This window comes from Penicillium brevicompactum (assembly GCF_028827555.1).
Source record: "Penicillium brevicompactum strain IBT 35665 chromosome Unknown utg000009l_segment0_segment0, whole genome shotgun sequence".
In the NCBI taxonomy this organism is placed as follows: Eukaryota; Fungi; Ascomycota; class Eurotiomycetes; order Eurotiales; family Aspergillaceae; genus Penicillium; species Penicillium brevicompactum.
Window position 1 is genome coordinate 1,656,454 of NW_026623212.1, and position 17,119 is coordinate 1,673,572.

At 48.4% G+C, this 17,119-nt stretch overlaps 4 protein-coding genes across 4 annotated transcripts; 2 read left to right on the forward strand and 2 right to left on the reverse strand.

Moving 5' to 3' along the window:
- Positions 1-297: 297 nt before the first annotated feature.
- N7506_012074 (uncharacterized protein) lies at positions 298-1,625 on the reverse strand (the record flags this gene model as incomplete). The annotated part of the gene is made up of 2 exons (XM_056961365.1): positions 298-608; positions 665-1,625. The coding sequence occupies 2 exons, from the start codon at positions 1,623-1,625 to the stop codon at positions 298-300; spliced, it is 1,272 nt and encodes a 423-aa protein (XP_056805899.1).
- Positions 1,626-3,111: 1,486 nt separating this feature from the next.
- N7506_012075 (uncharacterized protein) lies at positions 3,112-9,221 on the forward strand (the record flags this gene model as incomplete). Its single annotated transcript, XM_056961366.1, has 7 exons — positions 3,112-3,499; positions 3,550-3,726; positions 3,782-4,829; positions 5,061-5,618; positions 5,689-6,368; positions 6,426-7,079; positions 7,135-9,221. 7 exons carry the CDS (start codon positions 3,112-3,114, stop codon positions 9,219-9,221), a joined length of 5,592 nt encoding a protein of 1,863 aa, XP_056805900.1.
- Positions 9,222-10,922: 1,701 nt separating this feature from the next.
- Positions 10,923-12,106, reverse strand: N7506_012076 (uncharacterized protein; the record flags this gene model as incomplete). Its single annotated transcript, XM_056961367.1, has 3 exons — positions 10,923-11,214; positions 11,246-12,044; positions 12,082-12,106. 3 exons carry the CDS (start codon positions 12,104-12,106, stop codon positions 10,923-10,925), a joined length of 1,116 nt encoding a protein of 371 aa, XP_056805901.1.
- Positions 12,107-15,874: 3,768 nt separating this feature from the next.
- N7506_012077 (uncharacterized protein) lies at positions 15,875-16,654 on the forward strand (the record flags this gene model as incomplete). Its single annotated transcript, XM_056961368.1, has 1 exon — positions 15,875-16,654. One exon carries the CDS (start codon positions 15,875-15,877, stop codon positions 16,652-16,654), a length of 780 nt encoding a protein of 259 aa, XP_056805902.1.
- Between the last annotated feature and the right edge of the window lie 465 nt (positions 16,655-17,119).

Here is a 17,119-nt window from a genome sequence, read left to right on the forward strand (position 1 = left end):
ACCTCGGGAGTTACCTGTGCGGCATGTCTGAATAATTAAATGTATTAATGCACTAGTTCCAAGGCTGGCCAAAGAAATCTATCGCGGGGAGCAGGCAGCAGAAGCAAAAGTCACCAAAAATGCAGAAGAAGATCAAAGAAATCCAACAACGAAAGACCAGTAATAAGTCCCAGAAAACATGGGCTCATCAAACTTGGGACTTGAAAGGGAACTGAAAAGAAGTTTGCAACGTCCTTAACGGCGATGTCCCTGTAGTAGGACTTCATCCCCCAACATCCAAAATATATCACCCGATGATCAGATGCGGGAATCACGGAAATCCATACATTCCGCCCCTTTAACCTTCAAATCATCGAGGACATTATACTCCATAATCCACTTCATACGCTCCATCAGGACTTGGGGGTTAAAGCTTTCGCTCAGTTGATCCGGAGCGTCCGAGCTAGCCAGTTTCCCAGCCTCGAAGCTAGTCCTGGTAACACGATCGGTGCGCGGCTTACGCAAGTCCTGATAGAACTGGAAGGCAGCTTGGAGGTCGTCATTCTTCCAGTGAGCAAGAATGGTAGCCAGTGCAATCCCGGACTCGATCGCCATGCACACACCCTGACCTATACAATGTTAGCGTGTGAATGAAGGGGGCTGGCAATACTAGAAATCAGCTTACCCTGATGGGGGAGAGTCGAGTGAACCGCATCGCCGAGAAGAACGATCCCCGCGTTCTGCTCATTCATCTCGAACCATTTCGCGAGCGGATCGCGCACGTACAGGGCCTGTTTCATCATCCGGCCATCGGGCGAACCGGCCTGCAGACCTGCGATAATATCCTGTACCTGGGGACACCAGTCTCGGACATGGTCGTGCAGGGTGGTGATCTCGGCGCGAGCCATCCAGTTCTCCGAATCCCAGCTATCCAGAGACTCGGTCATAAAGCCAATCACTCCGACGCGATCGGTGTTCGTGGCTGGGTTGCCGATCGGAAGGCACAGAAGATGGCGTTTAGGACCGCAGAAGTTCACGACGTTGCGGAGGAGTGTGGCTGTATTCTCGGGTAGGTCTTTGTACTCGACGAAGCCGCGATAGACTACCTGGCCGGAGTAGGTGGGGGAGTCGCTGAAGCCTAATTCACAACGGACCCTGGACTTAATCCCGTCGCATCTAATGACAATATCTGCCTCTGCGGTAGTGCCGTCTTCAAAATACAGAGTGTACGGCGTACTCTCCCCATTGCGTTCGATGAAAGCGAGACGCTTCTGCAGGTGCAACTTCTCTTCGGGGACGGGCTCTTTGAGAGAATCGAGGAGATAGGTGCGGTGAATCAGACGTGTATGTGGCTTGGAGAACTCTTCAATGTGGCCGAGATACTCGTCAGATTGGTAGTTGTGGTCCTGTATGTAGTACGGTAGCTGGGGCGATGAGCGGCTGACCAACGAGTCCTGGAGACCGAAGGCATCGAGGATGCGGTTTGCGTTGGCTGTGATATCTACTTCCGCGCCCACTTCACTAAATTGGTGGGCTTGTTCGTAGCACTGGATGTTTTTGACCCCGGCGTAGAGAGCGGCGTTCATGAACGCCATGCCTCTGAGGCCACCGCCGACGACCACAACTCGCTTGTCTTGTAAACCCATTTCGTCTGATTTGATACGGAGTGAGTTGGATTTGTGCAGGTGGATTCAATCGAATCAGATGGTTTTAGGCTTGCTGGAATGTTGTAAGGATGTTGAGAGTGATGGAGGACGAAGGGAGTCCTTGAGCGGACTATTTGTATGTTCGTTGCCATCGGATCGCGCTTTGAATGAGCGCTCTATCATTTCTCGCACGATAGAGCTTCGGGTTTTGGAGCAGTGTCATCGTGGAGCCCTTCCGAAGTATTTACTCCGGGTGGATAGGGGATGGGGTCCGTGGGCTGCCGGCCGATCATCCGGAAGCATGTGGAGTTGAGTCGGGGATCTAACAAAGCTTGTGACGGGCTCAATACTCCGGAGACAAATTGGTTTGTCGGAAGGCTTCAAAGGCTTCCACGTACATGCAGCGCCACATCCGAAGGCCCACGAGTGGTCGGGTTGAGCTGCAGGACAGCACGCTTCCACGCTGACATGCCGAATTACCCAATCAACAAGGGTCATCTAGGTACGGAGTAATAACGATTGGTGAAATCTCCAGGCTTGTGTGACGTTTTTCGATAACAAGCTTTTTGTGGAGGGCACGAACCCCTTTGTCGGGTTCGAGGTTATCTCGGAATTTTGGCTCACTTCATGACGCGTATCTGCTTACTCCGTACGGAGTAGGCGTTGACGGTCTCAACGGCTCAGTAAATGTTGTTGAGGCTTAGGTGGACAAACTTTCACTTCCGTGAAAGGAGACATTCCTTACTACTCCGTACATAAGATCCACATATAGATGAAGGTGTAATTGTAATTCAGGCATCACATTTTCCGCCTAAGATCAGACATCCTTAGGCATTATCAGGCATGAAAATGCGCATCCGACCCTTGGGCGCTATACACCTTCGTATCTGCCAAAACACCAAAAGTTTATTATGCTAATTATTTGAATTTTACGGACTTATTGGAAGCGCTAATTTGATCTAGATTTCTATATGATTCTTTATATCACCACCTAAGTCACTACTGTTTGAGGAACCTGAGAACCGGTTCTCCAAAAGCCGTGGGGTCGGATCGCGGTTCCAAAACCTTAGAATTGGGCGTGAGTCTTGGCGGTTCCGAGTCGAATCGAACCAGGAGAGTCGCGACTCCTGTCGAGGTCTACCCTTTACATTGTAATGCTGATTTCTCCCTGTGTTCTGTTTATTATGGGTTGTGTTGCAGACTGGGCCTTCTAATACACGAGTAAGTAGAGATTGGATATACAAGCGCCAGGTTGTTGACATCTGATCTGATCAGCCGCAGGATCACTAAGTAAGGTTAGCCCGTTTTCTGCATCGGCCGATGCGTTGGAATCTTTCGCTTACATCTCGCTGAGCCATGTGGCCACATGCGATTCGATGAGGCTCTAGCCTTGTCGATGGAATCAGTATTATATTCTTTGCTGTCTGCGACCCTCTGCACCATCATTTCAGAATTTCTAGCCCGAGCCGAATCGAATGGTCCAACTATGGAGTCTGATCGGCAACCCAAGAATATGAACCTGCCAGGTCTAGAGAGCTTAGGCCTTCGCTCCTTTCTTCATCTTCCGCAGGATACAGATAAAGACGCCCCAACACCCAGTGAGACCACAGGATCTGGTTCCACCCTTCCACCCCGGACTTCTACCAACCACCCGCTATCGAGCCAACGACACCAGCTCGCGAGGCAGCTCGCGAGGGAGCACGCAAGGCGGCTACGCATAAAGTCAAGCGTCGGGCCATCTAGTGGTGCTCGACGGGGAAGGAGCTATCTGAGATCCCAAAAGTATCTGGAGTATAGGGCCCGGCGATGTCGGGGTACTGGGAAAGATGGGGACGTAGTGTGGTCAGACGAGCTGGAAGATGCATTTCAGCAAGGTAAGTCGCATTTTTTGTTCATACTAGCAAGCCACTAATGGATGATGCAGCTCTTGAAGCATACCCACCGATGGGTAGGAGAAAGTTGACCGAAAATGGGAAATCGTATGGCCGAAATCAATTGATTGCAGAGTTTATGTATCGGATGACTGGCCAGCGGAGGACAAGACAACAGGTGTCAGCTCACTTGCAAGTACTTGATTCCTTTCTCAAGGGTGACCCGGACTGTAAGTGCAACAATATCAGGATACAGTTATCGGCGTGATCTGACAAGAAATACAGGGGAACGGCTCGTTCGAGAACAATCAACCAACCATTCGAATGACCTGGCTCAGCCTCTTGGTTCTACATGGGGGAGCTCGAAGGACAATAAACCTTCTAATCACTACAGTAATCATATCCATGCCGTCCAGTGTCTTCGCTTTGACATGTGGGTGAATACTCCAAACACGTCAGACCGAATCGAGGATGCTTTCCATGTATATACCCGTCTTCTGGGGGACCAGGGTTCACCACCAATACCATTGCAGTACATGGGGGGTTGGCAAACTTACTTTCCGCATCTGGCTGCATTACTCTCGAGTATCAGAGGCCCTTTGGGGTGTGATATTATACTCTTCGAAGTCAATCTTGGGTTGATGGATGACTTTCCTCCTATGGGTTCGAAGCTAGAAATTTCCCTGGAGCTGGACAGAGTCAATTCCATACCTGATATTGCACCGATGAGTAGCATTATGAAGGATTGGACGTGCAGCAATTACATATATGACAACGGGCAGGCGACGATACAAACAGAGCATGATCTCCCCCTGCCGCATACCACCACAACCATCAAGCTGCCGTTTGAGTCATCATGGTGGGCAAGGATTTTCACACAACTTACCCATCAAAAAAAGGAGACTGAAAAAGCCGCACAGTATGATATGAGTGATGATACTACTCGGCGATACTTTCGCTCCCTAAGCGCCGTTCAGGAAATCCGGGCCCGTGAGCCCTTGGGTCACGAAAGCAAGAGAATGGCCATCCTTCTCTGGAAATTTCGACAGACGCGACCAGGAGAGATTGGCACCACCACGTGGCGATGGCTGACCACTTCACCTGCTACAATTGACCTTCCTCCACCTTCTTTGGATTCGGTCCTACTAAACCAAGCTCCCCACAATCCCGTATACCCTCACCAGGTCCTTCAAACTCATGATTCTCTGCAACGCCATGGTGATGATCACCCTGACTCTCATCAATCCCGGCAACACCAACAACAGAGCCATACGCACACCAACCCCACACCCCGGACCCCCACGCTCCCCCCAGCCCTCGGCCAAACCAAACTGTTCACCTCTTTCTACGCAACGCCCCCTCTCCGCGAAATAGCCTTATCCGCAAATGGCAAGGGCCGGGCGCGCTTTGCCTTTGGTCATCCCATCCCCGATTTGGAAAGGCGGGACTTTGAGCTTCCATCTGAGATCATCGAGATCGCTGCGGGTCTGCACAAGCAAAGGCGATTGAAGCAGGACGATCAGATGGGGACAACCTGCTTTTCTGGTGATGGTGATAGGAATAGGACACACCTCCAATCACCTCCGAAGAAGGAGCTCAGAATGGAATCCAGTATCCCAGACGTTCATTTACAGGAGTGGGACTCAGACGAGTCAATGGATTTGAGCATGGAGAACTCTGGGGCAGCCGATATCGTACAACCCCCGGGGTTCACCCAGATTGGAGCATTCACGGATTCTGGCTATGCATCTACAAATGTTGACAAACATGGATATGTCCAAAGTACTTCGCATGATAGGCTCGGACTTCCTACAGTTTCTGAACACGAGTTGGCAGAGGATTTCGAAACCCCACCGACACATGACTCCCTGGAGATGGCTGCAGGCCGAACCGTGTACTCTGATACATCAAGCATTGCTCCTTTTCGAAAGGAAAGCTACATATCTCTCTTTGGCGAAGATTTGTTTACGAAACTTGTTTCGTGGCAACCTGATGCGCAGGCAATGGAGAGAATTTCCGAGGCTCTTCCTGAATTGCTGAGAGCTTTCGCTCTCAAAATTGGCCACAATGCACCCAGTCAGATTCATCGTGATGTTATGGTTTTTATTCACAAGAACAGAGAGTGAGTTCAATGTTCCAAAGATAAAGTCTCACTTTGCCTTAACTTTGTCCTGACTTTGACTATTTCTCAGCAACATTGTGAGCAATTTCAAAGAGAGGTGTGCCCATGAGGAAGAAGTTCTTTCTGAGGATGGGTCTTCCGACTCTATGGGAATGCCTCTGGATGAGAAATGGGACCTATGGAACAAGCACCTAGAAGAGCAGCAAGACCCCATTCCGCCTTCTCTTTGTATTAGTGAGTCAACAACCGACAATACTCACACACAGGAGGAACAAGAAGAACAGGCAGAACAGGCAGAACAGGCAGAACAGGACGAAGAATCCGATATGCCTGAGCTCTCTGTCTATCAAAGTTCTATTTCCAATATCGCATCATACGAATGGCTTCTTTCCAGCTTACGCAGAGAGCTCTTCCTGGCCCCAGCGAAGCCAAATATCATGGAAGCTATCAGGAACAAAATTCTTACCTCCCTGCCATCTTCTCACAGACTCAGCCGAAGGTTATCTGCAGAAGCCTACACCGTGACCTATGTTGTCCAATGGAATCCGCTGGATTTTCTCGATGAACAAGGGTATCAGGAGGAGCCAGGCGAGGCACTCAAGGGAGTCATTACACTTACGGGATCATCCGAGGATGCGCAAGCCCTGTCTTGTGCACAATACCTGTGCCAGACATGGCCATCAACAGGTGGATATATTCTTCAGCTAATCATGGAAATCGTTCGCGCTGGACCTGGCAATCGACAAACTTGTAAGTCCACGACGCTGTATAGCTAGGTATGAGTTAATACTAATCGTGGTCCTCTAGGTAATTTACCCGACAATACCAAAGTCACAGCCTGGCTTAATGCGTCCGGTTTTAACGTCGAGGCGTTTGGCACGGGAAACTCAGTGGCCGAGATCGGTGAACAGTTTGCATGGCTGGGTGCTGCTCTACGCTCTTCGCCACATGAACTTGGAATTGCCTACTGCACGCCGATTATTAGTGACGTCTATATATCTAGCGCCTCGCAGCAAGAATCTCGGAATCAGTCTTGCCCCCATATCCTTGGCAAGATTGATTTCGTCTTTCAGGAGAGAGAGAAGCAATCCACAACGTCGAATGCGCAATGCTGGCACAACTTATTCCGGAACCCTGTTGTCGTCACAGGCTACCCAATTCCATGGAGATCGGAGACCGGCACAGGCCTGGAGATCCCACTTAACATAATGGCAGGACTGGCCCGAACCAAGCGTGTCAACAGCTTCAACAAAAAGCTCTTTATTAAGGGTTTTTCGACAATGTTAATTCCAACAAGACAAAATGGACCCACGCTCCTCTGGCATTTGATGTATAACATAGATCGAAGCCGCATATCCTACATCCAACATACTGTGCCTCATCTGGCGGATATCAGCATCTTTGACTTGGAAAAGGCTCGGCACGTGCTTGGGTGGTGTTCCGAAGCCAGATACAACGCTGGTAAGAATACTTCGGAAAAAACGCTGGGTATTTTGCTAACGCGTCGGTTTGTCAGGGACTGCGGAGGCCAACTATCTAATCACGCCGTCACGGCTCCCAAGACCGCCGGAGGGTTGCCTCTACAATGATGTCCGTTTATTCAAGGGTCAGATTATTCTTGGCAGCGCGTTTAGCATGGGTCACAAAGACTCCGCGATCCATATATCACGGAATGGGTACATAGAAAAGCTCAAGTCAATCCGTCGGAGATTCTTTGTGCTTTGGGACGAAGAAGACAAACGAGGATGGTTAATCAATGGGGGCAGTGTTCTTTTACACTTACTCCGTGCCTCTCTGAAACACGACAGTATGGATGAACTTAGCACCGAATTTCTCTTCAATCCTGAGGATCTGCAAGAAGCATCTGAAACTCGCAAGGCTTTTTCTGCCATGAAATTACTCGCGAATCAAAGCAACAGGAAGCTCCCAATATATCTCGGAAAAGAAAACTATCTCCGCCTGGAAGATCGAGTTGAAGAGCTCTACGACACGTTGGAGAAAATTATGGACTACGAGGTCGGCATCGCCACACCAAGCAGCGCTAAATCATCCAGACCCCGAAAATACCTGGAAGGTTGGGACTTCAACGACTTGGCTACCTGTCGCGATATATTCTATCCTCGTGTTGCCAAGCTCGAAGCAATTGGCAAGGGCTGGGTTGATTTCACCAGAGCTATCCACGCAGTTACCCTGTTCGGTCGACGCTTTGGTGAAGTCATTGAACCTATCAGGACTAGCTCCTGTAATAAATGGACTGAACTGCCAAAAGCCATGTACTATCTCGCCGCCTCTATCCATGACCTGAAAGAGATCATGGACATGGATGGAGATTCAGAAGCAAGCCCGATGGTTTTAGCACATAACGTCATTTGGCACAATCCAGCTGCATTTGGATCATGTCAGTGCGAGCTGCTGGACGGACAGGATGAGCACTCGGATCTTGTTCAAGTTCTTCTGCCTTCAGCGTTTAGAAAGAGACTATCCATCAATCATGAGTTTCCACTAGATGCTCGTGGTGCGGCTATCTTCGGCCACAGTGAGTACTCCAAATGGTCCTGGAAAGATACTGGATATCCTGAAGAAGGAGAATCGTCGCCGCCATCCGAGACATCCGAGGCACCTGAGACCGAGTTTCATGACAGTGGGATTGCGTCTGACACGAACTCATCAGCTCAGAAGGGAAGTCATAGTTCAGCAGCTTCCAGCTCTCAACATCCATCAAATGAAGATGGAGAGACTCTTACTCGTGAGAGTTATACGGTAGGGATCATATGTGCCTTGCAAAAAGAGCTCCGGGCGGTTCGCATCCTCTTTGACGACAGACATGAAGATTTAGAGAGGGCTGTGCGAGACACCAATCATTATGCACTGGGTCGTATTGCACGTCATCACGTTGTTGCTGCGTGCCTTCCATCTGGTGAATACGGCACAAACGCCGCTGCGGACGTTGTGTCCCATTTGACCAGGAGCTTTCCCGAGGTGAAGTTTTGTCTTTTAGTCGGGATCGGGGGCGGAGTGCCTTCAAGAGACAATGACATCCGACTCGGTGATGTTGTCGTCAGTCATCCAACCGACATCCATCCCGGGGTTATTCAATACGACCTTGGCAAGAACATGGAGGAAAACAAGTTCAAACGAACGGGTTCGCTTCAGCGTCCTCCGCGTTTCTTGATGACCGCTATCAGCACGCTAATGTCGGATCCTGAGCTTCCATCCACACGATTTCAAGGGTATATCAAGGACATTACAGTGTGCAACCCCGCGTACAAGTATCCCGGTGCCCGGAAAGACAAGCTTTTCGCCCAGTGCAGTGGTCGCTCTGTCCGAAGACCGCGCCGCCCCGAAATTCATCCGCTGATCCATTACGGCCTGATTGCCTCGGGAAACAAAGTTGTGAAGGATGCCGAGACGCGGGATCATCTGGGTGCAAAGTACAACATTCTTTGTTTTGAAATGGAGGCTGCTGGGATCATGAACGCCGTTCCTAGCCTTGTCATTCGAGGGATATGCGACTACGCGGACTCCCATAAGAACAAGCTGTGGCAGGAATATGCATGCGCGACCGCCGCGGCATACGCTAAAATGCTTCTGTCGGTCGCATGAGACCGTATAAATGTGTGAAACTGGGTAAAGCTCCCAAGAGCTGAAAAGTCTGCACCTAATGGACGAACTGCAAACATAAACAACATGTAGATATGGCCAGTGAGAAAGGATGACATCATACTATCTTATCGTTACTGGTGATGTGAAGGACGAATCAGCCCCCATGTGTAATCCTTGCTTCTTATCTTTCCTCGATCTCCCTTTCTCCTGCTTCTCTTGCCGATTTTGACCAGCAGCTTATCTTTGATGTGCCCCTAAGTCCAAGGGTGGTAGTGGCTTCACAGCCGCTGGATGATACGTCATTCCAGCTCGATCGAGGGCCAATCTCAATGTATGGAAAGAACATCGTAAATCAAGTTGTTCCACGATTTCAACATAGGACATTTGACGTCTTTCAAAACTTTCTCGAATCCATTCCATTATATTGGCGGTTTCTTCATCACTGAGGCTCAATCCGCGACCAGGCCGTTTTTGAGGGGTCGGATGCCCTGCAGCGCAGGTATAGCGTATTTGATTGTAGGTGATATCGGGGTATTCTTTTGCCATGTGATTACGTATCTTCGCGTATGAGAAGTTGCACATGGTGCGGAGAGTAGGAATTTGCAAGTTTGGTCGCGCGTAAACTGCTTTTTGGTGGGAGTTTGGGGGGGTTTGGAGGTCTGAGGCATTGTATATTGTAAAGTAGTTTGACAGGTAGTATGGTAGTTGGGTAGGTAGAATGAGGTAAAATAGAGTTTTGGGGTCACAATGAGAGGTTAAATGGTCTAGGGATAGAACTGTAATGGCCAGGCATCAAAACATGACCTCGTAATGGGGCCCCTATTATGATAGGCAAGTATGACATCACTTTCTACCACTCGTCATAGGGGTTTGATAACTCACAACGCTCCAATTTAATTTTCCGTATTCAAGTAATCCCAGGGTACGGAGTAGGAAAGCTCTGTCTACGGAGTATGAGAAGGCTCAACCTTGTCCAACACACGATTTATATCAATTCAAACACCGGCCAATCGGGGCTGCCCGTGGGGGGCGCTAAGCGCGCATGCCTTCCAAGGTTGTTCCCGCGGGCTTCGGCACCCGCCCCGCTGGGTCTCGGGAGGTACCACGGTTCCAAGGTCACTGACCTTGCTGTTCTTATAAGTGGACTTGATGTCAACTGGTCTACGGCATGGATTTTGGAGGATCAACAACAACTGTTGGACGGTCCGATGACCCTCTAAGCTAGATAGCTCTCTCTATCTCTCTTTCTTCTTTCTTCTTTCTTCTTTCTTCTTTCTTCTTTTCCCCCTTGACAGCCAGAATCTACACTTTTGAAGCGATTTTTGCTTCTTCTCCATAGATCAGCCTGTTATCCATATCCATGGATCATGGTCATCAAACAGCTAGTCATGAGCTCCGTACTCCGTAGGTGAATCATGCTTTATCTCATCTTTTCATCGTCATCCTCATTCTATCTTTATTTGTCTTTGTTGAAAATCTAATAATCTCAAAAAGACAGTAGAAGAAGACATGAAAGCAGGTTACAGACTAGGGGCTTTAAACTCGCTTATGGAGTATTTGTCCATTATGTTAACAAGTGTTTCTTCTTCCTTACAAGTCTTCTTATAGATGAGCAATCAGAGCTGGTCGCCCAGACATCTAGGCGAATACCTGAAAGATCTCGATCGGCGGGGGTCTACCGAGCGGAGATCAACGCTAAAATCATTCCCGGGCGATCGTTTCCATTTTCAACCACATGGGCTCGCAGGAGTAGATTGTGTGATCCTTGCTCTCATTGATCACTCGGTTTTCATCGTGTCCCGGAGCGATCTTGAAGTCAAATGAAGTCACCAACTTTGCGAGCGCTTGCTTCATCTCCATGTACGCAAAGGCCTTGCCCACGCAACCGTACGGACCCAGACTGAATGGGAAGAAAGCTTTGGTATTGTGGTTCTCGGGGGGTTGATCCAGCGGAAAGGGTTCCAAGTGTTGGGGTCGCTGAAATGCTTGGGATCTATGCAATGTCAGTGTTTGGTCGACGTTACATCGGGATATAGCATGACACAATTTTGCCGGAATAAAGGGGAGTCCACTCACTACGCTGGATGGTCCAGGTTGGGCAGCTCACTGTGGTCTTTCCAGGGATATAGGTTCCCCCGAGCTGAAGTCCCTCAGGAGGAGTCACGCGTGGTAGTCCAGATGGCACTGAGGGGTGCATTCGGAGAGTCTCGTCAATGACAGCTGCTAGCAATGGAAGCCCTTGAATTGCCTCGGAAGCTATGTTGGTAACATCCGCGTTGGCTTCAATTTCCTTGCGAAGGGCCATCTGTACCTCAGGATTGACCGAAAGATAATACATGGCAAAGGTCAACGCAGCGACAGTTGTGTTGCTAGCGGCGATCTGCAGCATCATGGTGTCTTCAACCTCCTCTTCATAAGTCAAGTCACTCTTGCCCTGGAAAACACAAGATAAAATATCGGGGCCCTTGTTGCGCTTGAAAACCTTCCACTCGCCAAGATTGCTAGCTGCAAAGTCGATGGAAGCCTGCATCGGGTTTGACATGCCGGGGAGACTGTTGATAATTCTGACCAGCCATGGAAGTGGCCAAAGAATCACTGCTTTTGCCAAGGATTTTTCGAGATCCAGAATGCCTTGGTGAAGGGAGCCAGAGTTGAGGCAATTATATGACTTGCTGTATCCCACATCTCCCACCATATCGAAGACGAAGCATTTCAACCAGTGATTGATCAGGACACCCTTTTTACCTTTCGCTCCCGCCTCGTCAATACAGCTGACCAACAAATCGGTATGGTGATGGAGCTTGGGAAGATATTCCTGGCACTCTTAATAAGACGGTCAGCATATTACTCAAAAAAATACCCGGAGAAGAGAATAGAGTGTCCATACTTTCAGTATCCAACGCCTTCTCCCATACTGGCCTCCGGGCGCGATGCCTGTCAGCCGCGGTTTTCATTTGAAGACTTTTTGCGTCTCGTAACCCGTAGAACGTATTGGATTTGCCGCATGTTGTGCCCGTGTCATAAATAGCAGCCACGCCTTCTTGGCTATTGACAGATAAATAATTCGGTGCTGTTGACTCATATGTAAATTAGATCTTGTCTCCACACAGAGCAAGCCTCCTTGACACACTGACCAATTCGTACAATCTCTCCATATTTACGGTGGAGCTCATCGTGAAGCTCGTACCGATTTGCCCCCATCGCAATTTTCCGAACTCCCCACCAGGTTGTGAGTCGCGCCATTCTAGGCCCTGGGAAATTCTTCAAGGGATGGAAGAAGAGCCGGTAGATCGAAATACTCATCAGTAAGGGAGCCCATTAACTTGCCTTGGAGAGCAAAATGATAGTGGCCGAAGCCGACATGCCATTGTGGATGGATAACCATGTCCAGAGGCTCAATTCGGCACACATGTAAGGAAGGAAATATATTCCTATCAGTCGGTCGACATGTTGATGGCGAATAAAGAAGGTGTGAGAAAGAAGGCCTACAACGGCGAGGGGAAGGTGGATGTGGCGCAATTCGTCTGGGATAACCAAATCATATTTAGGATGAACAATGATGGTCATTTTGTGATTCCTCTCCAGTATGCTTTCTCCTTTGATGTTTTCTCAACTCTTCAACCTTGGAATAAGTGGTCCCTAATGTTGACATGGATTCATGATATACCATTCAGCATGGAGCGGTAAAGGATATTCCACCATACATACCCTTAGCTATCGTACTCATTTCTCCATACTCTCACAGATTGTGACGTAAGTTTAAAGTCTCTTTTCAATACTGCATATGAGAAACCTTCAGTAAAAACATTACTCATGCATATAGATAACCGGTGAGAGCCGTCGGGGATTCTGTAGCATAGTATAAAATACAGTCCGTGCCCAAAAGTCTTGGTACATCCGTTAGTTTCCCACCAAAATTGCCCACACTAAACCGCTCTAATCTGCTTGGAATTATATAGTTACTATCTTTGGATTGTTTTCATACAAAATATCATTGGCAGATCTTCATAACTTATGTCGGGATCTGCAAGTTCGCAAGTCGCGTGACTTTAGATCAGGTGCAGGAAGGGCAGGTAGGGCTACAGAGTACGTGAGGCACCCTCATAGATCCTAACAAATCTCCTCTCTCTCTCTCCTTTCCTTCCCCGGCTTTAGTGCTTCTAGTCAAAGGGCCACAATATCCCCTTTCCTTGTAGATTTTGCCGCTGTGACAACTTACACATGAAATATATAAGTCAAATCTTTAGATTAGAGTTATTCATTCATAAACCTTGGAAACCGAGTGGGAAATGGCAGATGTGCACAAATATTTGTACAGTATGTGCATGTACCAGTCACATAGAGCGCCAAGAAAAAGAAGAAGAATAGTACACAATAGGGTTTTAAGGCATTCATTATTGCCCAATGATGAGATCAAAATGTACGGAGTAATGCAGGTATGTAGATCTTCTTCTAGACCTTTCCAGCATTTCCAAGCGAATATCGGCTAGACGATCAAGATCTGTTTGTACTCCGTAACGATCAATGATCTTTTTTCCACACTCCCGCAGCAGCAAGGACCTAAATACCTGCTCGCATTGTGACGCGTTCCAAACCTTGGTAGATTGAAGTAGTACATAATTGTCATCAAGGTTTTTTTTTCATACACTCCAATGTTCGTATCCTGATCTTCTCTGTGGGCTCTGGGAGTTCCCCGGATATCATTTCCGGACCCTCGAACCCAAGGCCGTCTTGAATGAACGAGTACACAATAGCATTCTTGGCAGTGCTCCGTACTTACAAAACCTGTGGACAATTGGAAGTCTGTGAAATCTCGGCCTCTTTATTTCTCTCAATTCCTTATCTTTTCACTGCCAGTCTCTGCCTTTATTGTGCCCACAGGTTCCGTTTCCCCATTTCACGAACTTTATTGCTGTGGCTATTGCTTCCTATCATTCCACTCGCTGTACACCGTATATCCTCTAAGGGTCCATGCGCCATGGGTAGGCACTAAAATATACTCCGTACTCCGTACATGTTAAAGACTTTGGATATACGTGGGGTTTGATTGGGCGTGGATCCCCGGGCACAGGCTGTACAGCCCCACGATGAGGGCAAAGAACCAGCTTCTGACGCATCTTCACTCTCCCCTTTCCGCCAGCGCACAATCATTCCTTTGACCCCAACACACAGTTTTCTTACCCCAGCATGGCCCGTCCAGTAGCTGGGCAGCACACACAGCCCGTCATATCGAATTCAAACTCGCGCTCTCCTTCGAATGCGCGCACACGCAGACACACGCAGACACACGCAGACAAAAATGCATAATTATATTGGCTGCCAGCAATAGAGAGAGGAGGGGGGCGAGAAAAGCAGACGTATTCTCTCCCCAAGGCCCAAAGTCTAATCTACTCGCCGCCTGAGGGCTCAACTCCTTCGACCGGATATCCTTCCGCTCAACCAGCTCCGCAGGTCCAGCAGTTACACGCATGCGCTCATCATAAAAACTATGCTATCAAGCTCTTGTCCTAGAGGTTGATCCTCGAAAGAGTCTTCCTTTGGATACTTTGCACTCAGCTCTTCCAAGTCACACAACTAGCAGCCCAAAGGCAGTTTTCTAACATGAAATGGAGCTAGGGAAGACTCGGCCACAAGACCTAACCAGGGCTTTGAATACGAGGTCTTTGTTTTGTGGGTTATAATATCTGTTAGTCTCCACTTAGAAACAAAGAGTGAAGCACCCCGTAGCTACAATAAACTAGACCTTACCACAGGTTCTATACTCCACATAGTCTCTAGAGGAATTGAGTTTACGGCCAAGTTGGGTGAGGGTCGGTCCGTTTCCGAGTCCATGTGGGTCATGGCGATGTCAATTGTACCAGTTCTCTGTCTGTGCATGGTAGGGGTCTGCCCTACACTCGTTTGGAAAATCATCTCGGGGCAGAGAGACACTGTTGTGGATGACGCGATCAGAGCGACTTAATTGCACAGCCCAATATAATGGCCTATCTAGCCCGAAAACATGGCGCGAAAATGCTAGAATTTCCAGGGTTGTGATTGATGGAAAATTGCGCGTGGGGGGTGCATAAAAAGCAGCGAGTGATGCGCAATTTCGTGTTAGTGCTTATGGCGTAGCTTAGCTTAGGGCTGGTTACAAATTTAGGACATCCATGCGTGCTAAAGATATTTTTACCCGGTCGCGTGTATGGAAGATGATAAGCATTATTTATTAAGTGTGTTTCCAGGGCCCTAGTTGCTAGCTTGAGCAGAAATTCGTCAAAGCTAGGTGCAATCTGTATTAAATAGGGCTATGGACTCACTGGGACAGCATTTTCTTCGTTTTCATTTGAACGACTCGGCGATTCATTCCTTCTAGGATGTTCTCCTATGTCCCCCTGCTTGTTGACCAAGAGCTCTTGCTTCCATATAATCGCACCTAAAACGAACTCAAGATGAAAAGCATATACGGTGAATATCCCCAAAGTCCAAATCTGAGGAATAAGTGTTGCTGATAAGCAAACCATTCAGCACTGCCTCGAGCGATTCTAATTTGCCTTTATCTGACCACTTCCAACGCTATACAGTTTACCAATTGGTATCCTTTCTATACTGGAACCCTCACCCATGGTGAACACAATCATTATTGCTACAGCAATTATACCCAGAATGTGACAATGTATGGCGCATTGGATTCAGGGACATGCAAGAACATGGTGAAATGTCTCATGGATAACCCTGGGGAGGTGAATAAAGCAGACTGGTCCTCTGCAATCGTCATGCTCGGCCTAACGCCAACCATCCTCGGGGGACTCAGCCCTACGCTAGAACAAAAGGCTAAAATGTGCTGGGAAAATCCTATTCTAGGGTTCCTATGTGTTCTTGGAGCTCCCTCGAGTCCATTTTCGAGGCCTTGGGAAAGGCTAGACAAAGTGCCAAGTCGCCACTTTGGTAGTAGGGCTCTCCTCCCCAAGCACCCGGCATCTCTAGCGGCAATAACACTTAAATATCTACTTGCAAGTGCGGCAGCTGCCAATGTCCTTCAGAATGCGATCATGCTGGGTCAACAGACTATTCTCAGCTGGAAATGTACCTGGGCGTACCTCGAGATTGCTTGGGTCTTTCTGGCTCTTGTGCCACTTTTGTTCGCAATCGGGAGTGTGTACTTCGAAGGAATACATGCCGGGAAACAAAATCGCCAATCTAATATTCTTGACTCGCTAGCAAATACTCTTGCTGCGGGGCATGTCGTCTTTGGCACTGTGGTTCTCTCTGCGGTGCTTTTTATTGGTACGCTTGATGCGTTGGGGGTGTTTGCGAGGTTTGCCGCTTCGGCTCTCATCTGCCAGCTTATCACGGTACTGGATTCCGATGAGAATGAGGTGGTTAGAGAGATGCCGCTACCCCTTCAACAGGCCAATCACGCTGTGGTTGATGGTAGAAGGTGGAACAAGTAATGTTGCAGTACGCAGTAATCTCGCTGTGCCTGCTGACCCGACCCATTCTCTAGGGCTGTTGGCGCCGGTGGGTGCCTGGTTTGTCGGGCTCCCGCAGTGTAGATTGCGTTGATCGAGAGCTTTTTTCTCTTTCCCCCTCCCTCCCTCCCTCCCTCCCTCTCTCTCTCTGTGCTCTTCCTTTACTCAGCTCCAACAGTACAATACTCCATCGTACATTTCTGCTCTCCTCTCTCTCGTCGATACATTCTCTGGGTCACCCGGAACTGATTGATTGGATTGCCATAAGAATTATAGAAATTAAATGACTGTATGTTCTCAGTCAGTCCATGAACCATAATTTAGCATCCGACAAACTTTGGGAGAATCAATATCCTTCTCAGTGTTGTCGCAGAACATTCAAACTAGATAAGAATGAGTAGTTCTAATCATGGGTAAGTCGGAATGTAACAAATTGATCATGCAAAG